The sequence below is a fragment of the Cucurbita pepo genome, chromosome LG18 (genome assembly GCF_002806865.2).
Source record: "Cucurbita pepo subsp. pepo cultivar mu-cu-16 chromosome LG18, ASM280686v2, whole genome shotgun sequence".
In the NCBI taxonomy this organism is placed as follows: Eukaryota; Viridiplantae; Streptophyta; class Magnoliopsida; order Cucurbitales; family Cucurbitaceae; genus Cucurbita; species Cucurbita pepo.
The window spans coordinates 1,359,681-1,378,068 of NC_036655.1; the positions used below are offsets into that span (position 1 = coordinate 1,359,681).

The window sequence follows — 18,388 nt, forward strand, 5'->3', positions numbered from 1 at the left end:
AAACTTTCTTTTCTGTCTAACTATCGAGATCTCTTGCTCGGTGTGCCTAACAAGAATAATATTCTACAACACAACAAGCAATTCATTGATTTTCAAACTGACCCATTTACTATCTATTATTTGATTGACTATATATTGCAATGGCTGAAGAGTCAAATGTTTTGGCAATTCCTGATGCGGGGATGAATCAAGATAATTTTAAATCAGTGCTCTCGATTTTTTTTCATCCTTTGCTGTAATAATATCTCGGGGTTTGCAACGATAACTTGCTATATCCACTATAGAACCATTAACTAAAATATGTCTATGATTAACTAATTGGCGGGCTTGAGGAATAGTCGAAGCCATACCCAATCGAAAAAGGATGTTATCCAAACGCATTTCAAGTAATTGTAGTAAAACTTGACCCGTTGATCCTTTGGCTTTTCCGGCGATACGAACGTATTTAAGTAATTGTCGTTCTGTAAGACCATAATGAAAACGCNATCCACTATAGAACCATTAACTAAAATATGTCTATGATTAACTAATTGGTGGGCTTGAGGCATAGTCGAAGCCATACTCAATCGAAAAAGTGCCTTTATCACTCCTACGGATGGTACAAAAGCCATCAAGATGGTATAAATGGATCTATACATAAAATTCCATGCTTTTATATTCAACCCGATGAAGTTAGACCATTTTCTAAGTTTATCAACTCATACAATTGTTCATTCAACTACATTTTGTTATCAACAAAACCTGTACTACAATCAATTTTTATATCTCAATCCCCTGCAAACAGTTTTCAATTGTATCAATACAGAATCCGATCGATTTCCCCAACGCCATAACTTTTGCGAGTATTGATCTTGTTTCGCTATGTCGAGACATTATAAATGCCGTGTTCATCGCAGCCCATTTCAAATGGCGATCAGCATCAGAGTTTGGAAGGCCAAGCCATATAAGAACACTCTCCAGCTATTGCAAATAAGAATATGAAATAGGTACTAGAAAATGGAAAACAAGGGGAGAAAATCATAAGGAAAGGAATTGTTTTACCTTGAGAATATCTGCTAGATGGCCATCAGACTTTCCAGCAACTAGAAGCTCAGCTGCTAAACCTCCTAATATTACACATGAAAACTGCTTCAATTTCTGAAAACACCAAAGGAAAACAAGATTCTGTTCAAAAAACTTCTCTAGTAATTCCCCAAGTCACAAGTTATTCAAGATAATCAGACCATTCCTCTATTTCAGGAATTCGATTGAATATCAGTCTTCGAGTTGGGTTTGTTTCCCAGCTTCGAATGCAGTCTAATGAACGACTACGGTTGTTTTAAGAATAGGATAAGTAAAAACAACTTTAAAGAAGAAAACAGAACGACCGGTTGAAAAATAGTTGAAGTTTTATTAAATTTCAATTCTAAACAACAAACAACTATCAAAGAGTACTTAATTTTCGATGTTTTATCTTTCTCAAAAGATTGGATGTGTGGGATCCCAGGTCGGTTGGAGAGGGGAACAAAACATTAATTAAAGGGCGCGTGGAAACCTCTCACTAACAGACACAATTTAAAACCGTGAGGTTGACGACGATACATAATGGGCAAAACTGGACAATATCTACGAGCGATGGGCTTAAGCTATTATAGTTGGCATCAAAGCTAGACGTCAGACAATATGGCAGCAGGATGTTAGGCCCCTAAGGGAGGTGAAATGTCAAGACAGTGTGGCAGCGAGGGGAACAAAACATACTTATAAGGGTGTGAAAACCTCTCGCTAAAGAACGCGCTTTAAAACCATGAGACTGACGTAGTAGAGCTAGACACTAGACGGTATGGCAGCAAAGGCCTCCAAGGGGGGTGTGGAATGTGAGGACGGTGAGGACGCTGGCCCTAAGGGGTGGATTGTGAGATCCCACATGGATTGGAGAGGGGAACAAAACATTACTTATAAGGGTGTGAAAACCTCTCACTAACGAACGTGCTTTAAAACCGTGAGACTGACGACGATACATAACGGGCTAAAACAAACAATATCTACTAGCGGTGGGCTTGGACTATTATAGTTGGTAGTAGAGCTAGACACTAGACGGTATGGCAGCGAAGGCCTCCCAAGGGGGGTGGAACGTAAGGATGGTGAGGACGCTAGCCCCAAGGGGTGGATTGTGAGATCCCATATAGATTGGAGAGGGGAATGGTGTGGAAACCTCTCACTAACAAACGTGTTTTAAAACTGTGAGGCTGACAACGATACATAATGGGCCAAAGTGGACAATACCTGCTAGGCGTGGAATACAAACTCATTCAAACGGGTCAAAACCAACTAACAAAAAAGTCATTAAAGGCGATAGCATACAAAGTAAGAAGTGAACTTTTCACCGTTGAGGAAATTGTGCCTTTATTTTCCTGTCTGCCTTTATTTTCCTGCATGATACAGAACAGATTAGAGCTTTAGAAATCAGGATTAATACATTAAAATGAGGCAACAGTTATTCAATCGTAATGGAAACATAGAAATTATATGTGAAGAAATCTCACCCTCTTATGCAAATTTTTTATATCAGCATTTTCCACCAAAATCTTAATTGAATCAATCTGCATGGAGAGTCGATCAGAATGAACATTAGTTTCGCTTCAAAATCTTTTACAAAACCTTGAAGGGATAATATTGAATGATATAATCTCACATTGATTGGGGAGGAGAGGAGTACGGAACACCCTTTATAAGGATGTGGAAACCTCTCCCTAACAGACGTTTTAAAAACCTTGAGGGGAAACTTGAAACGGAAAGTCTAAAGAGGACTATAACCGCCCCGATCCACCGCTAGCAGATATTGTCCTCTTTGGATTTTCCCTTTTGGGCTTCCCCTCAAGACTTTAAAACGCATCTACTAGGGGAAGGATTCCACACCCTTATAAAGGGTGTTTTGTTCTCCTCCTTAACCAATGTGGTGTTAGACGAACACGACTCCCCACAATGGTATGATATTGTCCACTTTGAGCATAAGCTCTCATGGCTTTGCTTTGGGCTTCCCCAAGAGGCCTCATACCAATGGAGTTAGTATTTCTCACTTATAAACCCATGATCATTCCCTAAATTAGCCAATGTGGGACTTCCATCATCCAACACCTCCCCTCGATCAAAGTGCACCTCCCCTTAATCGAGGCTCGACTTCTTTGGAGTCTTAGTCATTTTTTACTGCCTTCGACTTTTCTTTTGGAGTTCTTTGTTCGATATTTGAGGATTTACCAATCTATTGGCACGACTAAGTTTAGGGCATGGCTCTGATACCATGTTAAACGAACACGACTCTCCATAATGGTATGATGTTGTCCACTTTGAGCATAAGCTCTCATGGCTTTGCTTTGGGCTTCCCCAAAAGGCCTCATACCAATAAAGTTAGTATTCCTCACTTATAAACCCATGATCATTTCCCTAAATTAGCCGATGTGGGACTTCCATCGTCCAACATGTGGAACATCACAAGGACAATATTCGCTAGCGGTGTGCTCAAACCATCAAACCATTACATAACATTGATAATCTATCATATTTCTTTGAAACAGTGAGGAGGCAAAACCAAAACGTGCCTTAAAGTGGATTTTGTAAGAAGCCTTATAGATCAAATATATGAAGGAAGAACCAAGAACTTCATGAAAAGGATCGTACCTCCCCAAGAAATTCAAAACCAACAAATGAAACATTTCCTTCAGCAAATCTATTCTGTCTCAGAGCTTGAATGCTTGGCACCTCATATTGTTTTGGAAGAACACCCATGAGATAGCCAACGAGAAAATGTCCAGCTTCATGCTGCCACGCATAATCCAAACTTCCAATTATAAACTCGAACTCACAAACAATAGTGGAAACATCCATGAAAGAATCAGTAAATTTAGCTCACTTTACTTGTGCACATATGAGGTGTTCTTCTTCCTCACAGCGAGAAGGATATCTACCTTCAGCAATTAAACTCTCTAGCTTTTCAGCAGAGATCTATAAGAGAACGAACGGATGAATGATGAGGCATCAAATTTTCAGAATCAAAAACTTGCATAATAAGAAGCAGGGAATGTACCTGAAGACATGGCTGAATTGAATCCAGAATCGAATCCACCAATGGTTGGAGGGATAAATTATCCATTGCCGAAGGCCTCTTGGTTATCTACGCCATTTTCAGTAAGATTTCGAAGATAGAAAGGATCGAAATCAACGATGCTTTGACAGAGAGAGATGAACCTGTTTGGCGGCACCGAAAGCACGAAGGCCGTAGGGTTTCCCCTGCAACTGCTTGACCAACGAAAGAGCGGATTTGTATTGACGCTTCGACAGCGCTCGATCCACAAGCTTCAGAGCACGACGTCGTTTGGCTGCACCATCACCGGAATCGCCTCGTTTCGCGGACGAAATGACGTCTCCAGTCACCGGAATCCTCCGATGAAACTCAAGGTTGAAGGTGAAATCGCAATCCGCAGCAGTGAAGAACATATCTCTTCCGTTTGGCGTTTCCCGAGAAAGAAAATGGAAAAGAAATTAATCCACGACCCAAATTTAGTTGTTGATTATTTATTTATTTATTTATTTATTATTATTATTATTTTTATTTATTTATTTATTTATTATTATTATTATTATTATTAAAAAAAATTAAATATAAAAAATTTAAATATTCTTTCTAATAATCTATTGTAACCCTAGTTTTAGATTTGTTAAATGGATTAAACTCAATCTCTATACATATTTAAATGATTAGTTCACTCATTATCTAACAATTGGTATCAGAGCTAACAATTGGTATCGATCCTAACATTGTATTTTCTCTCTCATGTTCTTTATATTCATCTTGATCGAGTGTGTGTTGTTGAGTGATCCTAACAATTGGTATCAGAGCTAACAACTAGTATCGATCCTAACATTGTATTTTCTCTCTCATGTTCTTTATATTCATCTTGATCGAGTGTGTGTTGTTGAGTGATCCTAACAATTGGTATCAGAGCTAACAACTAGTATCGATCCTAACATTGTATTTTCTCTCTCATGTTCTTTATATTCATCTTGATCGAGTGTGTGTTGTTGAGTGATCCTAACAATTGGTATCAGAGCTAACAACTAGTATCGATCCTAACATTGTATTTTCTCTCTCATGTTCTTTATATTCATCTTGATCGAGTGTGTGTTGTTGAGTGATCCTAACAATTGGTATCAGAGCTAACAACTAGTATCGATCCTAACATTGTATTTTCTCTCTCATGTTCTTTATATTCATCTTGATCGAGTGTGTGTGTTGTTGAGTGATCCTAACAATTGGTATCAGAGCTAACAACGGGTATCGATCCTAACATTGTATTTTCTCTCTCATGTTCTTTATATTCATCTTGATCAAGTGTGTACGTTGTTGAGTGATCCTAACAATTGGTATCAAAGCTAACAACTGGTATTGATCCTAACAATTCAATCGAACGAGATATTTCTATTTTAATTTACTAAAAATTCAATCGAACTAAAACCGAGAAAAAAAATGATCGCTTCTATTCAAAGTACCGAGTATTATAGATCAATCCAACGACCACCAAGAATATAAGCTCTTGTTTATGTTTAGAAGTCCAAAAAGAAGCTAACTTTACAAACATGGTGACCAAAATAGAATAGGGATGGATAAACATGGGAAGATTAGAAATGAGATGAATTTAGTGGGTTACCTACATGGCAGATGAAGATGAAGTCCTCTCCATTTCTCTACCCCAAATTCCTCGGTGATCTTCTAAGTATCATTGTTTCTCTTTCAACGCCAATCTTCCCATGTTTCTTCACACTCTCCGTTCCTCCATTTTCATGAACTGCGCTGCTTTCCTTCTGTGACGATACCCCATTTTGATACCCATGGTCGTTAATATTAGGGGGAAGAGCTGCAGGGTCTAATTCAAATGACCCTTTTGGAACGCCTTCTCCTTCCTTTCCAGTCATTCTAACCGAAGGGATTTGATGAGAGAATCTGTACAGCTCGTTGGGTGGGATGTTAATGGAGTTTAGTCTATGCTTCTCACTAGTCTGAAACAAACAGACAAAGCCCTTGACCTTGTCCATGAAAGCAACCGAGATGCCAACATCTTCGTCATAATCTCCCAAGATCTCAACGAATTGATACACAAAAGCTGTGTGTTTTTCAGGGTTAGAGCTCCATTTAATGTCCCAATCCTTGAAAACAGCCCATGTTTCTCCTTTTCTGGGATACATGAAGAAAGAATTCTTGAATCCCCCCCGCTTGGGGCAATGCACTAAATGAGAGAACATGGGAAGATCAGCTGTTACCTCAGTTTCTCCTATTGTGTACTTCCCGCATGCTACCGGCAATTCTGCATCACTCCATTCAATTTCATCTTTGTCATCTGGGTTTGGTTCGAACCAGGTAAACTGGAGCTTGAATTCTGGGGAGAACACTTTTCTAATGCGGGCGTAAAATCTTGGCATGCCATCAATGATGTCATATATAGCCCATACCTGATTGACTGCAAAACAAGCTTCCACTTTATCCTTGTCGAAATCGCTAAACTCAGGATCTGCACATACCAAAACATGTACTCCTTTCAAGTCTGTGTTGGGCTTGAGTTCATGTTTGATGCCCTTGGCATAACCATCAATAGTTCCATGACGAACAGAAGAGTTGTTCATCTTCTCTTTCAAGTCTGCTGATTTTCGTTGTCTCTTCCTGTTTTCAGTCTTGGTTGGAGGCTTTTTCGTGCTTGTTGCTGTATTGGATTTGGGCTTAACGTTACCTCCCTGTCTATCTTCCACATCCACATGTTGGGACTTCTGTTTTTTTCCAGCGTTGGCATTCAAATCAACTCCAGCAGATCTATCCCGAGATTTCTTATCAGAACCATGTTTGTTTTGTGGAGCAGATTTGGAAGCTCCTGCTTTTTTCTGAGGGATGTTAGCATGGTGGGATGTTCGAGGCATCGTTTCGCTACTCAAATCACGAGGGATGAAACCACCGCCACAATTCTGGCAACGCAACATCGTATTAAGATAACATTTGAGGTACTGATACCTCACATTACAAAATGGGCAGCATGTCCAAAAAGCCTGCTGTGGCTGTGGCTGTGGCTGTGGCTGTGGTGGCATATAAGAATTCCCTCCACTTGAGTAGCCCTTTGCAGCTCCACTCGCTTGGTTGTTGAATCCATTTCGCTGATCATGAGATGACTTGGAAGGTGCAATATTTCTTCTTGCAGCTCCATACTTCCTGTCATATAACATGCGTTTTGACCGATCAGAAAGCAGTCTGTTGGCTTCACCAACAAGTTTGAAAGCAGCTTCTGCACCAGCAAACTTGTTCTTATCTGGGTGGAGTAACAGTGCGAGCTTCCTGTATTGCTTTTTTATAATTGTTTCGTCTGCTGATTGATCAATTTGAAGAATCCCATACCAATCGTTTTCCGTTCCATAGATTCTATTCTGTGCTGAACAGTGAATCTCACATACCGTTAGCAATTGAGTAATGTTTTCAAGCGAAGGAAAGAGTTTATGTGCTGCCTGAGCCATCTTCTTCGCCCCAATAAAATCACTGATCTCCATCTTCTTCTCAGCAATTTTCATAGCCTTGATGGCCTCTTCCATGTTACAATCCATTTCTACCACGTTCAAGCATTAACCATTTAAATTGTCAAACACAGAAGACTCTACTCTTGCTGCTGACAATCCACCAGCACCAAAAGTCGATAGTTACAATCTGCATTAATGTAAGCAAATAAACTAATAACAACACTCTCCAAGTCTTTTTAAACAACAATGTATATCGATCTTCATGATTTGAAGTGCAGACATCAAATCAAGCTTTGAACAGAGAGAATCTTACCACCAAAATAGTTGGACAGACTGAAATGAACTTGAAGCAAGTCGTTTAAATAAGCCAATGGAGCATGAATGATGTTCTTGCATCTTAATCAAAGGGATTGGAGATACATTATCCATGAGTGCGAAGGATCCTAATACTTGAAATTAATACCTGCAAGCACAATTCAAATACCAAAAAAAAAAAAAAAAAAAAAAAAAAAAAAAAAAAAAAAAAAAAAAAAAAANAAAAAAAAAAAAAAAAAAAAAAAAAAAAAAAAAAAAAAATCATAACCAGCAGGTCAATGGAGAATAAATGTGCAGAAAGGAGAAATACAAGCAAAACCGATAATTGAAACTCCCGAACAATCACAAGCATCTTCATACTTAAGCCTCAAACTGCTACGGTTGCCTTGCGTGAGGCACATACCACAACAGGCACAAGTGCTTTTTCACCAAGAAATTAACAAAAGTTGTTCAATAAACTCACTTCTTTGAAAGGAAACTCTTAATCAGAAAACTTTTCATTGATCATAATACTAGTGCAACATGAGATGGAGATAAAGAACGAATGATCTGAAAACAAGCAAAATCTTCAACAGTTGATGTTAATTCAACTCCAACATTTTCCAACAAATAAAAACAACACAAGAATTCAGCAGTGAACATCAACCATCCGAAAACTTCTCACCAAAAACCAGTGAATAGCACAAAAAAAAATATAGAAATCAGCATCACAAAACACAAATAGCTTACAAATGAGCAATAAAATACCAATTAGGAACACTAAGGGGAAGAAGGATCAAACATATACGGTAAGACATTAAAAAAAACACAAGATACAAGATCGAAAGAAGAGAAGAAACAAATTAAGGCAGAAGAAGAAGGATTTACATGGAAATGAGAGGAACGGTAACGAATTCAGGCGAGAATCAAAAGAATCGACAGGAAGCGAAGAAATGAGGGACTTACCGAGAGTTCAAAAATAGAGGGAAAAGAGCCGCGGGAAAAGTGAAACATTTTGGAGGGAAGAAGGGAGCTTAAATAGCGGCCCACTCTCCACTCTCTCTATGAAATTCGGCCCAACCCAGGCCCAACCCAAGCCCAACCCTAATTTACACGGCTAACCCTTTTTTAACATAATTCGCCATGGCGGTAGTCCTGTGTTTAGCATGATTCATCTCGGACAACAACTTCTAAATATAAAATAGATTTACTTCGTTAAACGAATGAAGATGGTTCGTGGATTAAAGCATTTAGTGTCATCATACCAAATGTTAGAACGAACATGTTTCTGTCGAAACAAGATGATACCCAGGAATATCGATTTCAATGTCTTTTTTGGTTCATTCAAATTAGAGCGAAAACGAAAAAGTTTCAGCCGAAACAAGATGATACCCGATGATACCCAGGAATATCGATTTCAATGTCTTTTTTGGTTCATTCAAATTAGAGCGAAAACAAAAAAGTTTCAGTCGAAACAAGATGATACCCAACTGTGCAATGTTGGGAATAACGATTTTAATGTCTTTTTGGTTCATTCAAATCAGATCGAAAACGTAAAAGTTTCAGTCGAAACAAGATGATACCCAATGATTGTGTAAGGTTGGGAATAACGATTTCAATGTCTTTTTTGATTCATTCAAATCAGAGCGAAAACGAAAAAAGTTTCAGTTGAAACAAGATGATACCGAACGATTGTGTAAGGTTCGGAATAACGATTTAAATGTCTTTTTTGGTTCATTCAAATCAGAGTGAAAATGAAAAAGTTTCAGTCGAAACAAGATGATACCCAGTGTAAGGTAGAGAATAACGATTTCAATGTCTTTTTTGGTTCATTCAAATCATAGCAAAAACGAAAAAGTTTCAGTCCAAACAAGATGATACCAACGTGATGATGTGACGACAAAATTGACATTATGGACCAATCAAAGTATGACACTTATAACNGAAAGTTTGTGGCCATAATTTAATTTCGATTCCTAAAAAGTGAATTTCACATCTAACCATTACAAACTTTATGAAATTAAAAATAATAAAANATTTAAATTATAAAAATAAACAGTTACTCACATTATTTTCATTAATATTTTTTTAGTGAAGCTCGTAAGCTTTAGGATGATGTTCGGTTGGAATTTGCAACCTTTTGATCAAAATGGTACTTACAATATTTGTGCAACTTCCACTATCGATGACAAGACTACAATGAGTCCCTTTGACTAAACATGGCGTGTGAAACAGGTTGTCTCTTTGATCAAATGACTCCCATCTTCCAATTCCTCCTCTTTCTTCTCGACTTCTTCAACTAGCTCATTGATCTTCCCTCCATTAACCTCAGCTTGGTTCATGATTGTATAAACAGTAGTTAATATGCTTAGAACCTCACACACTCAACTCATTGATTTTACACTCAGGAACACTCGTGTTTAACACACAAAGGTAGACTATTTGGGAAAGTGACTAAATTATGATCAAGGTAGGCTAATTTATGGATAAAACAATTATTATAGTAGCGAGCTATTTAAGGCAATCGAGATAAGATAATTATGAAAACGAAATAAAACAAAGAAATGATAAAACAATTCGTATCAACCAAGAGATAAAGATTAGAATTAGATTACTTCTTCACGACCAAAGATTAGAAGCAAAATTTGTAACCTTGTTCTAAATTGAGTCACTCCACAATCGAACTTGATCAAGACTTGATAAGATTTGTAACCTTGCTCTAAATTGCGTCACTTCACAATTGAACTTGATCAAGGCTCGATTGAATGACTTAGATGCAATCTATACAAGAAATTAAGCTTGATTGAATGGCTCAGATGCAAACAAGAAATTGCATGAAAGTTATTAATGATGAAGATAATGCTCGGGTTTTGAAGGGTAACGTCTCAACTCGAGAGATTAATTTCATTCATCACAAATCTGATTTTTACCTAATAAATTGTGGTATTTACCATCTCTCACAAAAAGTTTGTGGCCATAATTTAATTTCAATTCCTAAAAAGTGAATTTGACATCTAACCATTACAAACTTTATGAAATTAAAAATAATAAAATTTTAAAATAATTGATATGTTCGAGTGACTAAAGATTGTTTCAAACTTGATTACGAACCTTTTTTTGAAAATATTCTTAATGTATGTATCAAATAAATTAATATTATATTATATTATATTTGACACTAAATTAAACATTATAAAATGTTAAAAATTAAATAATATGGTAGGTTATCAAAATTAATGGATCAAATTAAATTAAATTAAATATTTTTTATTTTAATGGATCAAATACTCCGAAAATTACGATCATTTTTAAATAATTAGTCTCGTAAATTATTTTATTTTTATTATATCAAATTAAACCAAATGTAATACAACTACTAAAACTTATAATCAAAACTAAATTCAACCTATATTTAAAATAAAATCTCAATCTCAATTTCAATCTTCGAAGGCTGAATACAACAAATTACTCTCAAAATTTACCTAATTTTCCTGTTAAAATATCGGGAAGAGCGTTAAAAGTAAAGCAGTCAATGTTGTGAACCGAAATATCTCTTGCAGTTGTATCATCTATTAACTTCTCCATCTTCTTAGTGGTGGGATTATACAACACTAATTCAGCTCCAGCCCAAAGACACAAGATCTTTCCATCTTTGCATATTTTAATCGGTTCCACTGTCGATTTTGAGAAGGAAAGTATATTTTTATTGACATCTGGTACGATGACACTAAATGCTTTAATCCACGAACCATCTTCCTTCATCTTCCACACCCTATACTTGTACCCCTCCATAGAAAGAGTTAAATGAATGGCACCATTAAATATTCCAATACAAGGAAAATAACCGTCATCATTAGGAAAAGGAATCTGCTCGTATTTCTCATCTTCCATATTTAGACGATAAATGACATCGGGACCAAGATTATTTTGGCCAATCCAATGCAGCCCTCCGTTTAAGTAAACACCATGACATCCATTAAAAGAACAAGTTGGTGACTCAATCTGCGTCCATTCCGGCCGGGTCCCAAATGCAAAAATCTCTGTTTTGTAGTTATGGATGATGGAGTTTCTATCACGAATAGTAGAGCTTCTTACCACTTTGTATTGTTTTGTTTTCGGACAAAACCCAAATCCATAGCAGCAAGTAAACCAATTCCCTTTGTATTTGTCTTTGGGGAGTTCGAAGTACTCATTCGTAATGGGATTTAATATCACGACACTATTCGGGCTAAGCCAACTATTTGTCTTTTTAGTGACCACGAAAGCCAAGAGTCCATTGCACGAATTGATAGTTGAGATAAAAGAACGCTTAAAATACTTACGCTCTAAGTTGAATGAAGCAACACTCCTCACTCCTTCCACGTGGTCGGGATCCAATTTCAAGCAATGGAGATTACGAAAGCAGTGAGAATTGGGACGATCACGGCTGCCTGAATAAACATGTGCAAGGAAGAAATTGGAAGCAGCCGAGATTGAAGGGTGATGCTTAGAATTTAAGATCACATCGTTCCAGGTTTTGCAGATCAGCCTACAGCTCGGCAAACAATAGGAAGGAAGTTTGCTGACTATTAACTCGATGACATCAGGTACAAGTTCGGAAATTTTGTTGCCTTGATCACGAGCCATCCTAGTCGAAAGTTGTTGGTTTGTGAATTTAATTGAACTAAAGAGAAAGAAAGCTGCTCGGAATTCCAATTGGATTGGAAAAAATAATGGTTGTTTCTGTATTTATAATTTAAAAAAAATAAAAAAAAAATCTAATATTTTCTATTTTAAAAACTAATCTTTCCTTATTTTGAATTCTCTAGATTTGAGAGATATATTTTTTTTTTCATATTAACGTGTATATTTTCATGTATAAAATAATTTAAAAAATTTTAATTTGATTTGATTTTTTTTAATATTAAAAAAAATAAATCTTGTTTTTTTAACTTAAATTGAAATTTATTTTAAATCTTTATTTAATTTTTAAAATTAGGCGTCAAGAATATATATATATATATATATATATTTATTTATTTATTTATTTATTTATTTATTTATTTATTACTATTATTATTAAAAAAATTAACTATGATAAGTTAGGGCGCATTATTAATATTAATTATCAACCTCATATATTTTTAATATATTTAGTAATAAGATTTAATCAAATAATTTAAGATTATATTTGATTTAAAAATTTAAAAATTTATTAAATTTCCTAATTTAAGAATGTGTTAAAGGTAGTTTGTTTAAATAAAGAATAAAATATATGAGAATAAGATATTTAAAAATTAATTAAAAATCAAATAAGAATCAAAATTCTACGTTATTTTTTTTTTGTTCAAATATTTGTAATATTTTTTTGTTATAGTATTTAATTTCTGACAATTAATTGTTAATTATTTTATTTTTATTATATTAATTTATTAAAATAAATAAACTAATTTTATTTTTAAAAAATAAATATATTATAAATAATATAATTAAGTTTTTGAGTTTATTTATAAATATTTATATATATATATATATATATATATATATATATATATATATATATATAAAATTGTTTGTATACGAAAACAAATATACAGAGAGATTTTTAGTGAGGATTAGTCGACATACGGACGAATAATTATAATTGATTTTTAGCTAATTTTATATGAAATAAACTGAATTTTATTTTTGTTAAGCGTTTAACATTTTAATCACATGATTTTAAAACATACTTACGTCAACACTTAACAAAACTATACTAAAAAATATATATAATTTATATGTTATATGCATATCTATTTAAACAAAAGTCCCACAATTTGCATCTAACAATGTCACACCCGTGCAACTCAGGAACATGAATGAGTATAAACATCCTTAATAACTAGCATGCGAATAGGTTCTTAGGTTGAAATTTAAGCTATAAAACTTCACAATTAATTATTAAATTTTTAATAATAATATTTATATTTAATATTATCTTTGTATGAAAAATTATATGTTATTAATGTAATATTGAACCGTATATAGTCAAAATATATGAGAATCACATTATAACGCCCCTAATTTTCTTTAACCTAATTAGTGACGTCACCCATGCGTATATAACTCGGAAGCTCATCATAAATAACCTTAGAAGAGTCTTTGATAAAGATTCATAAATCCAAAACAAAACTTATCTCGGAAAATAAACCTTCAATAATTGAATTCAAAATAAATCCAAATAAAACAATACTATAACTTAAAACAGTCCAATAAAAGTAAACTCCTAANTATGAGGTTCCTTAACATATCTAACATGACATTACATAAGCAGTGCTATCATCGCATACGTTTCTTACATTACATGGTATCTCACATGACTTACATTANTATGGTGTCCTCAGCTCTGCCGCCAACCGTAGATTGGGGCCTTGCCTTTACCTGAAAAATGTAGGTAGCACGTGGCTTGAGTATTTTATGAAATACTCAGTAAGTCACCCCACTGTTGGGGTTAGGAATGCAAACACATGCAACATATGAGCGGGACCTAACTTTTCATAAACTTTACATGGCCTTGGGCACTTTTCTATTCCGGGTAGGGTTGGATGTGTGGTACTCCTTCACACACGGCCCATGTACGCGTACATAGACCCACCAGGCGGGCTTGTATACATACCCCCTAGGCCTAACTTGGTCGGGCACAACGTGTTACACGTCGCCGGACACCACAGAACAGAAAATGGCCCGCATGATATCATGGCGAACATAAATATCGTAATTCATTCTTTCGTATCATAAAGGGGAAGAATCCCGATGCACATGACATACATATATGTATGAGGTTCCTTAACATATCTAACATGACATTACATAAGCAGTGCTATCATCGCATACGTTTCTTACATTACATGGTATCTCACATGACTTACATTACATGACATATTACATAACATGAAATTACATTCCAGTTGCATAAACATCTCATGACATGACTCAATAATTCTACGTGTATCTGTGGCATCGGTCAACATATTCATGACATATAATACTAATATCTTATTTATAACTTCACATAACATAAATAGTCAACAGTCGACGTATTTCATACATCACATAACATACACAATCTACAGTCAACACAATCTATACATCACATAATCATATCACATAAATATGGTGCATGCACCATCAAACAACACGTAGTAAGCTAACTCCAACAGTAAGGTCACTTACCTCAGTGGTCTTGGTTGAAGTCACTCATAACAAGTTAATCCCAGCGGTTAAATACGTCCTATGATAACCACATAAAAACTTAGAACCTTTCATAACATACCCTAGCTAAACTTCATGCTATTTATCAAAATAAATCCCCGACCTAATTTGTCTTTAACGTTTAGGAACCATACTGACCTCGGATGGTAAAACTAAGGGCAGAAACGGCTTCGGAAGGGTCGAAAACCTTGGAATCGATATATTATAGTGATACTGAGTGTAACGACCCTAAATTTTACCTATTTAATCTAAGGTCATTACTATATCTTGAAATGCGGAATATACATTAAATGAGCCCTGTTCATAAATGCAACTTACACTCGCCTTTTATTACCTCGTGAAAGAGAAAATGATTATAAGGGAAAGAAAGGAAAAGAACATTATTGAAATAAAGGAAAAGGAACAAAACCGAAATTTATTATGCAAATACAATTCAACCTATACTAACCAATACTAATGTTGCAAACCGAATTCAACCTAGACTATGAAATAGAAAAAAAAAAAAAAAAAAAANGCCATGGTCCCGGGGTGTACGATGCAGCGTCAATGTCACATGGGTACCTTGCCCTTATCTGAAAAAGTAAAGAAGCACGAGGCTTGAGTATTTCTAGAATACTCAGTAAGTGACCCCCTATCGGGGTTATGCAACAATCACACGCAATGAAATGATGGGACCTATTGTTTCGTTTCGTTTTTCCTATGGTGCTGTCCTAACGGGTAATCGTGGACGTGTACCATATACTCTACACACAGCCCATACGTGCGAGTATGGGCTCACCAGCTAGTTCGCACACTGCTGGGCCACTTCCCTTATCCGGTGGGCATACTCTGTGAACCCCTTATGCTGGGATCTGTTAAAACTAGAAACCGTCACGGCAGCGCTATGCAAAGCATAATGATCGTTGCCCTGCCATTGGATGTACGCGTCCGTACCCTTGTGATGGGATAAGGGTATCCCCCAGATGCTTGAACACACAATATGCATGAGGTCCCCACTAGTCCTACATTTAACATTAATGAACATAACCTCTTGTCACGTTTCATGCTTACATGTCATTCAAATTTTCATTTCTTTACGTATCATACATATTCCTAACGGGGTTGTGTTTTCATGCGGTTTACCGTATTTCATGTCATACAATTCATGCTGTTTACATTCAAATATTCCATACAATCATGCCATAATCATTCAAGAATAACATATCGTCTGATGCATAACATACAGCATCAAACTAAGCAGCATACATAGCATACATTCACGTACACATGATTACGTACTTAAGCACAACCAACTAGCATACAATTTAATGACACGTGCGAATCCACGGGCACGTGCCAACAAACAGCAATTAACGCGTAACCTACGATGGGTGAGCCACTTACCTGGTTAGCTTAAGTCGTTGTCACGTATATAGCCTTAATGAAAGTTCGATTTCGTCCTTTGAAATCAAAGTCAACCTATGTGAGCCTATGACATCAGTTTCAAATTTGAACTCTATAAAATTATTTCTCTAATTTAGATATTAAAATTCTGATATTTACTGTTAGACAAAATTTAATGGAGTTCCCTCTAATATTTCCTGTTTTATTTTTAAATTCTATTCAACAAATTTTCGGTTCTCCCTCTTTGTAATTATTTTCCTTCTGTAAATAGTTTTTTAGTTCGGTAAACATTTTCAATTCTGTAAATAAGATATTCCTCTAATTCTATATTAATTTTGATTTTGTAAACCGATATTGTTAGCCAATTTTAATTGATTGTTTGGCTATGCCAACTAAAATTTTATTGACCTTATTTCCTACTGACTTCCAATGCTAGCATTGAATATGGGATCTGATTATTAGTAAAATATGAAAGAAGATTTGATCTGAGATAAAATTTTACCATAATAACAGACCAAAATCTCTCCCGTAGATATGCATCATATTCTTGTTGAAACACCATTTCACTTTTTCCCTGAAATTTTTTTCTATTTATTTTTGGATGAACTGTGATAGGGTGGTTTGAGGAAGGAGGATGCTGTTGGACGAGAGGTTAGTAGAGAGAGGTGGGTAAATTTTATTTTTATTTTTATTTTTAAGTAATCCTTATTTAATTATGAATTATTATTATTTTTATTATTTTGACCTATATATTTTTTTATAATTATTTTTATTTGTTTATTTATTATTATTATTGTTATTGTTATTATTATTTTTTGGCTATTACACCGAGTCACCAAGCCGAGCTGTAGAGCCGACCAACTAAGCCGCCAAGCCGAGCTACGGATTTTGACGCCGAGCTGCTGAGCCGACCAACTAAGCCGCCAAGCCGAGCTACGGATTTTGACGCCGAGCTGCCGTACACGTCATGCCGAGCCGAGAGCACGCGTGCGGAGCTGAGACCAAGGCTGCAACATGCGTCCGTGTTGGGCCGAAACGTACAGGGCCCGCGTTCGTTCCGTGGGCTGGTTCAAAGGCCGAAACCCGACCCAACTTTACGTCTTCTTTGCCCGAACCCTCACGAAAACCATAATCTGATGTGCCGCCGACGCCGACGACACAATCCCTTCCGCTTCTGACAACGGTATGTGGCGTCCTCCTCCTTCGTTCTGACGGTTTGCCTTCTTTGGTGCAACGATTCCGACGTCGATGTTCCACTCGACTCTTCCTCCAAAACAGCAACACAATCGATTTCGAGAACTCGCCGAACAAGAAACTATCCAGCGAACCACGCCAGACTTTTTCTTGGCTAACTCACTCAGACACCCTCGAAAACCCAACAAGTTTGGAGAGCAAAAGTCGTTTACAAGGAAGGAGGAGAGTTGAATATAGGAATATAAAAGTTCTTTATGACTCCGTAGTAATTTCCTTGAAAAAAAAAAAATCGTGCACCTTTCTAGCGAGAATAAATGCTAGTATAATATCTTTTCATTTTTTGGCAGCAAAAATAAAATCTCAGCATAAAATCTAAAATAAATAAAAATCCGAATCTTTACACACATTCAAGTAATAGTATATGAATAAGCTTGGTGCTATTTTGGTAACACTATTGATACAACTCTGAGTTACTTTGAGTTAGATTAGCATTTTGGGTGGGTTAATTTTCTGAAATATAATAGAATCAGTTCGGGTTTCGGGTTCATTAGAAAAAATTTCAGGTGGACCAAAACCAAACAAAATCTTATAAAGTATATTAAGATGTATCATGTATTTATGAGTATTGTAACGACCCGGGAAAGAAGAAGAAAAAGAAAAAGAAAAAGAAAATGAAAAAGAAAAAAAAAACTCAGTCGCCGGAAAACTCGCAAGTTTTCCAGCGACCGTCGAGTTTCGCGGACCCCACGCGAAACGACGG

The 18,388-nt window shown here is 35.8% G+C and overlaps 3 protein-coding genes across 6 annotated transcripts; all 3 read right to left on the minus strand.

The window, feature by feature from the left end:
- Positions 1–631: 631 nt before the first annotated feature.
- On the minus strand, positions 632–4,524 carry LOC111779959. Of its 2 annotated transcripts, XM_023660181.1 has the most exons (8): positions 4,222–4,524; positions 4,061–4,147; positions 3,892–3,978; positions 3,655–3,795; positions 2,523–2,579; positions 2,364–2,408; positions 1,042–1,137; positions 632–960 (listed from the first exon to the last, which is right to left on the minus strand). In XM_023660181.1, exons 1-8 carry the CDS (start codon positions 4,468–4,470, stop codon positions 760–762), a joined length of 963 nt encoding a protein of 320 aa, XP_023515949.1. In that variant the 5' UTR covers positions 4,471–4,524; the 3' UTR covers positions 632–759. The 2 variants fall into 2 exon arrangements, with proteins under 2 accessions (XP_023515949.1, XP_023515950.1); XM_023660182.1 differs by lacking the exon at positions 2,523–2,579.
- Positions 4,525–5,518: 994 nt separating this feature from the next.
- Positions 5,519–8,818, minus strand: LOC111779951. 3 transcript variants are annotated; one of them, XM_023660171.1, is made up of 3 exons: positions 8,785–8,818; positions 7,838–7,987; positions 5,519–7,711 (listed from the first exon to the last, which is right to left on the minus strand). In XM_023660171.1, exon 3 carries the CDS (start codon positions 7,609–7,611, stop codon positions 5,719–5,721), a length of 1,893 nt encoding a protein of 630 aa, XP_023515939.1. In that variant the 5' UTR covers positions 7,612–7,711; positions 7,838–7,987; positions 8,785–8,818; the 3' UTR covers positions 5,519–5,718. The 3 variants fall into 3 exon arrangements, with proteins under 3 accessions (XP_023515939.1, XP_023515940.1, XP_023515938.1); XM_023660172.1 differs by lacking the exon at positions 8,785–8,818 and adding an exon at positions 8,707–8,771 and having other exon boundaries at positions 5,519–7,670; XM_023660170.1 differs by lacking the exon at positions 8,785–8,818 and adding an exon at positions 8,707–8,771.
- Positions 8,819–11,289: 2,471 nt separating this feature from the next.
- Positions 11,290–12,444, minus strand: LOC111780478 (F-box protein At3g07870-like). Its single transcript, XM_023660900.1, has one exon. It carries the CDS (start codon positions 12,442–12,444, stop codon positions 11,290–11,292), a length of 1,155 nt encoding a protein of 384 aa, XP_023516668.1.
- Positions 12,445–18,388: the final 5,944 nt, after the last annotated feature.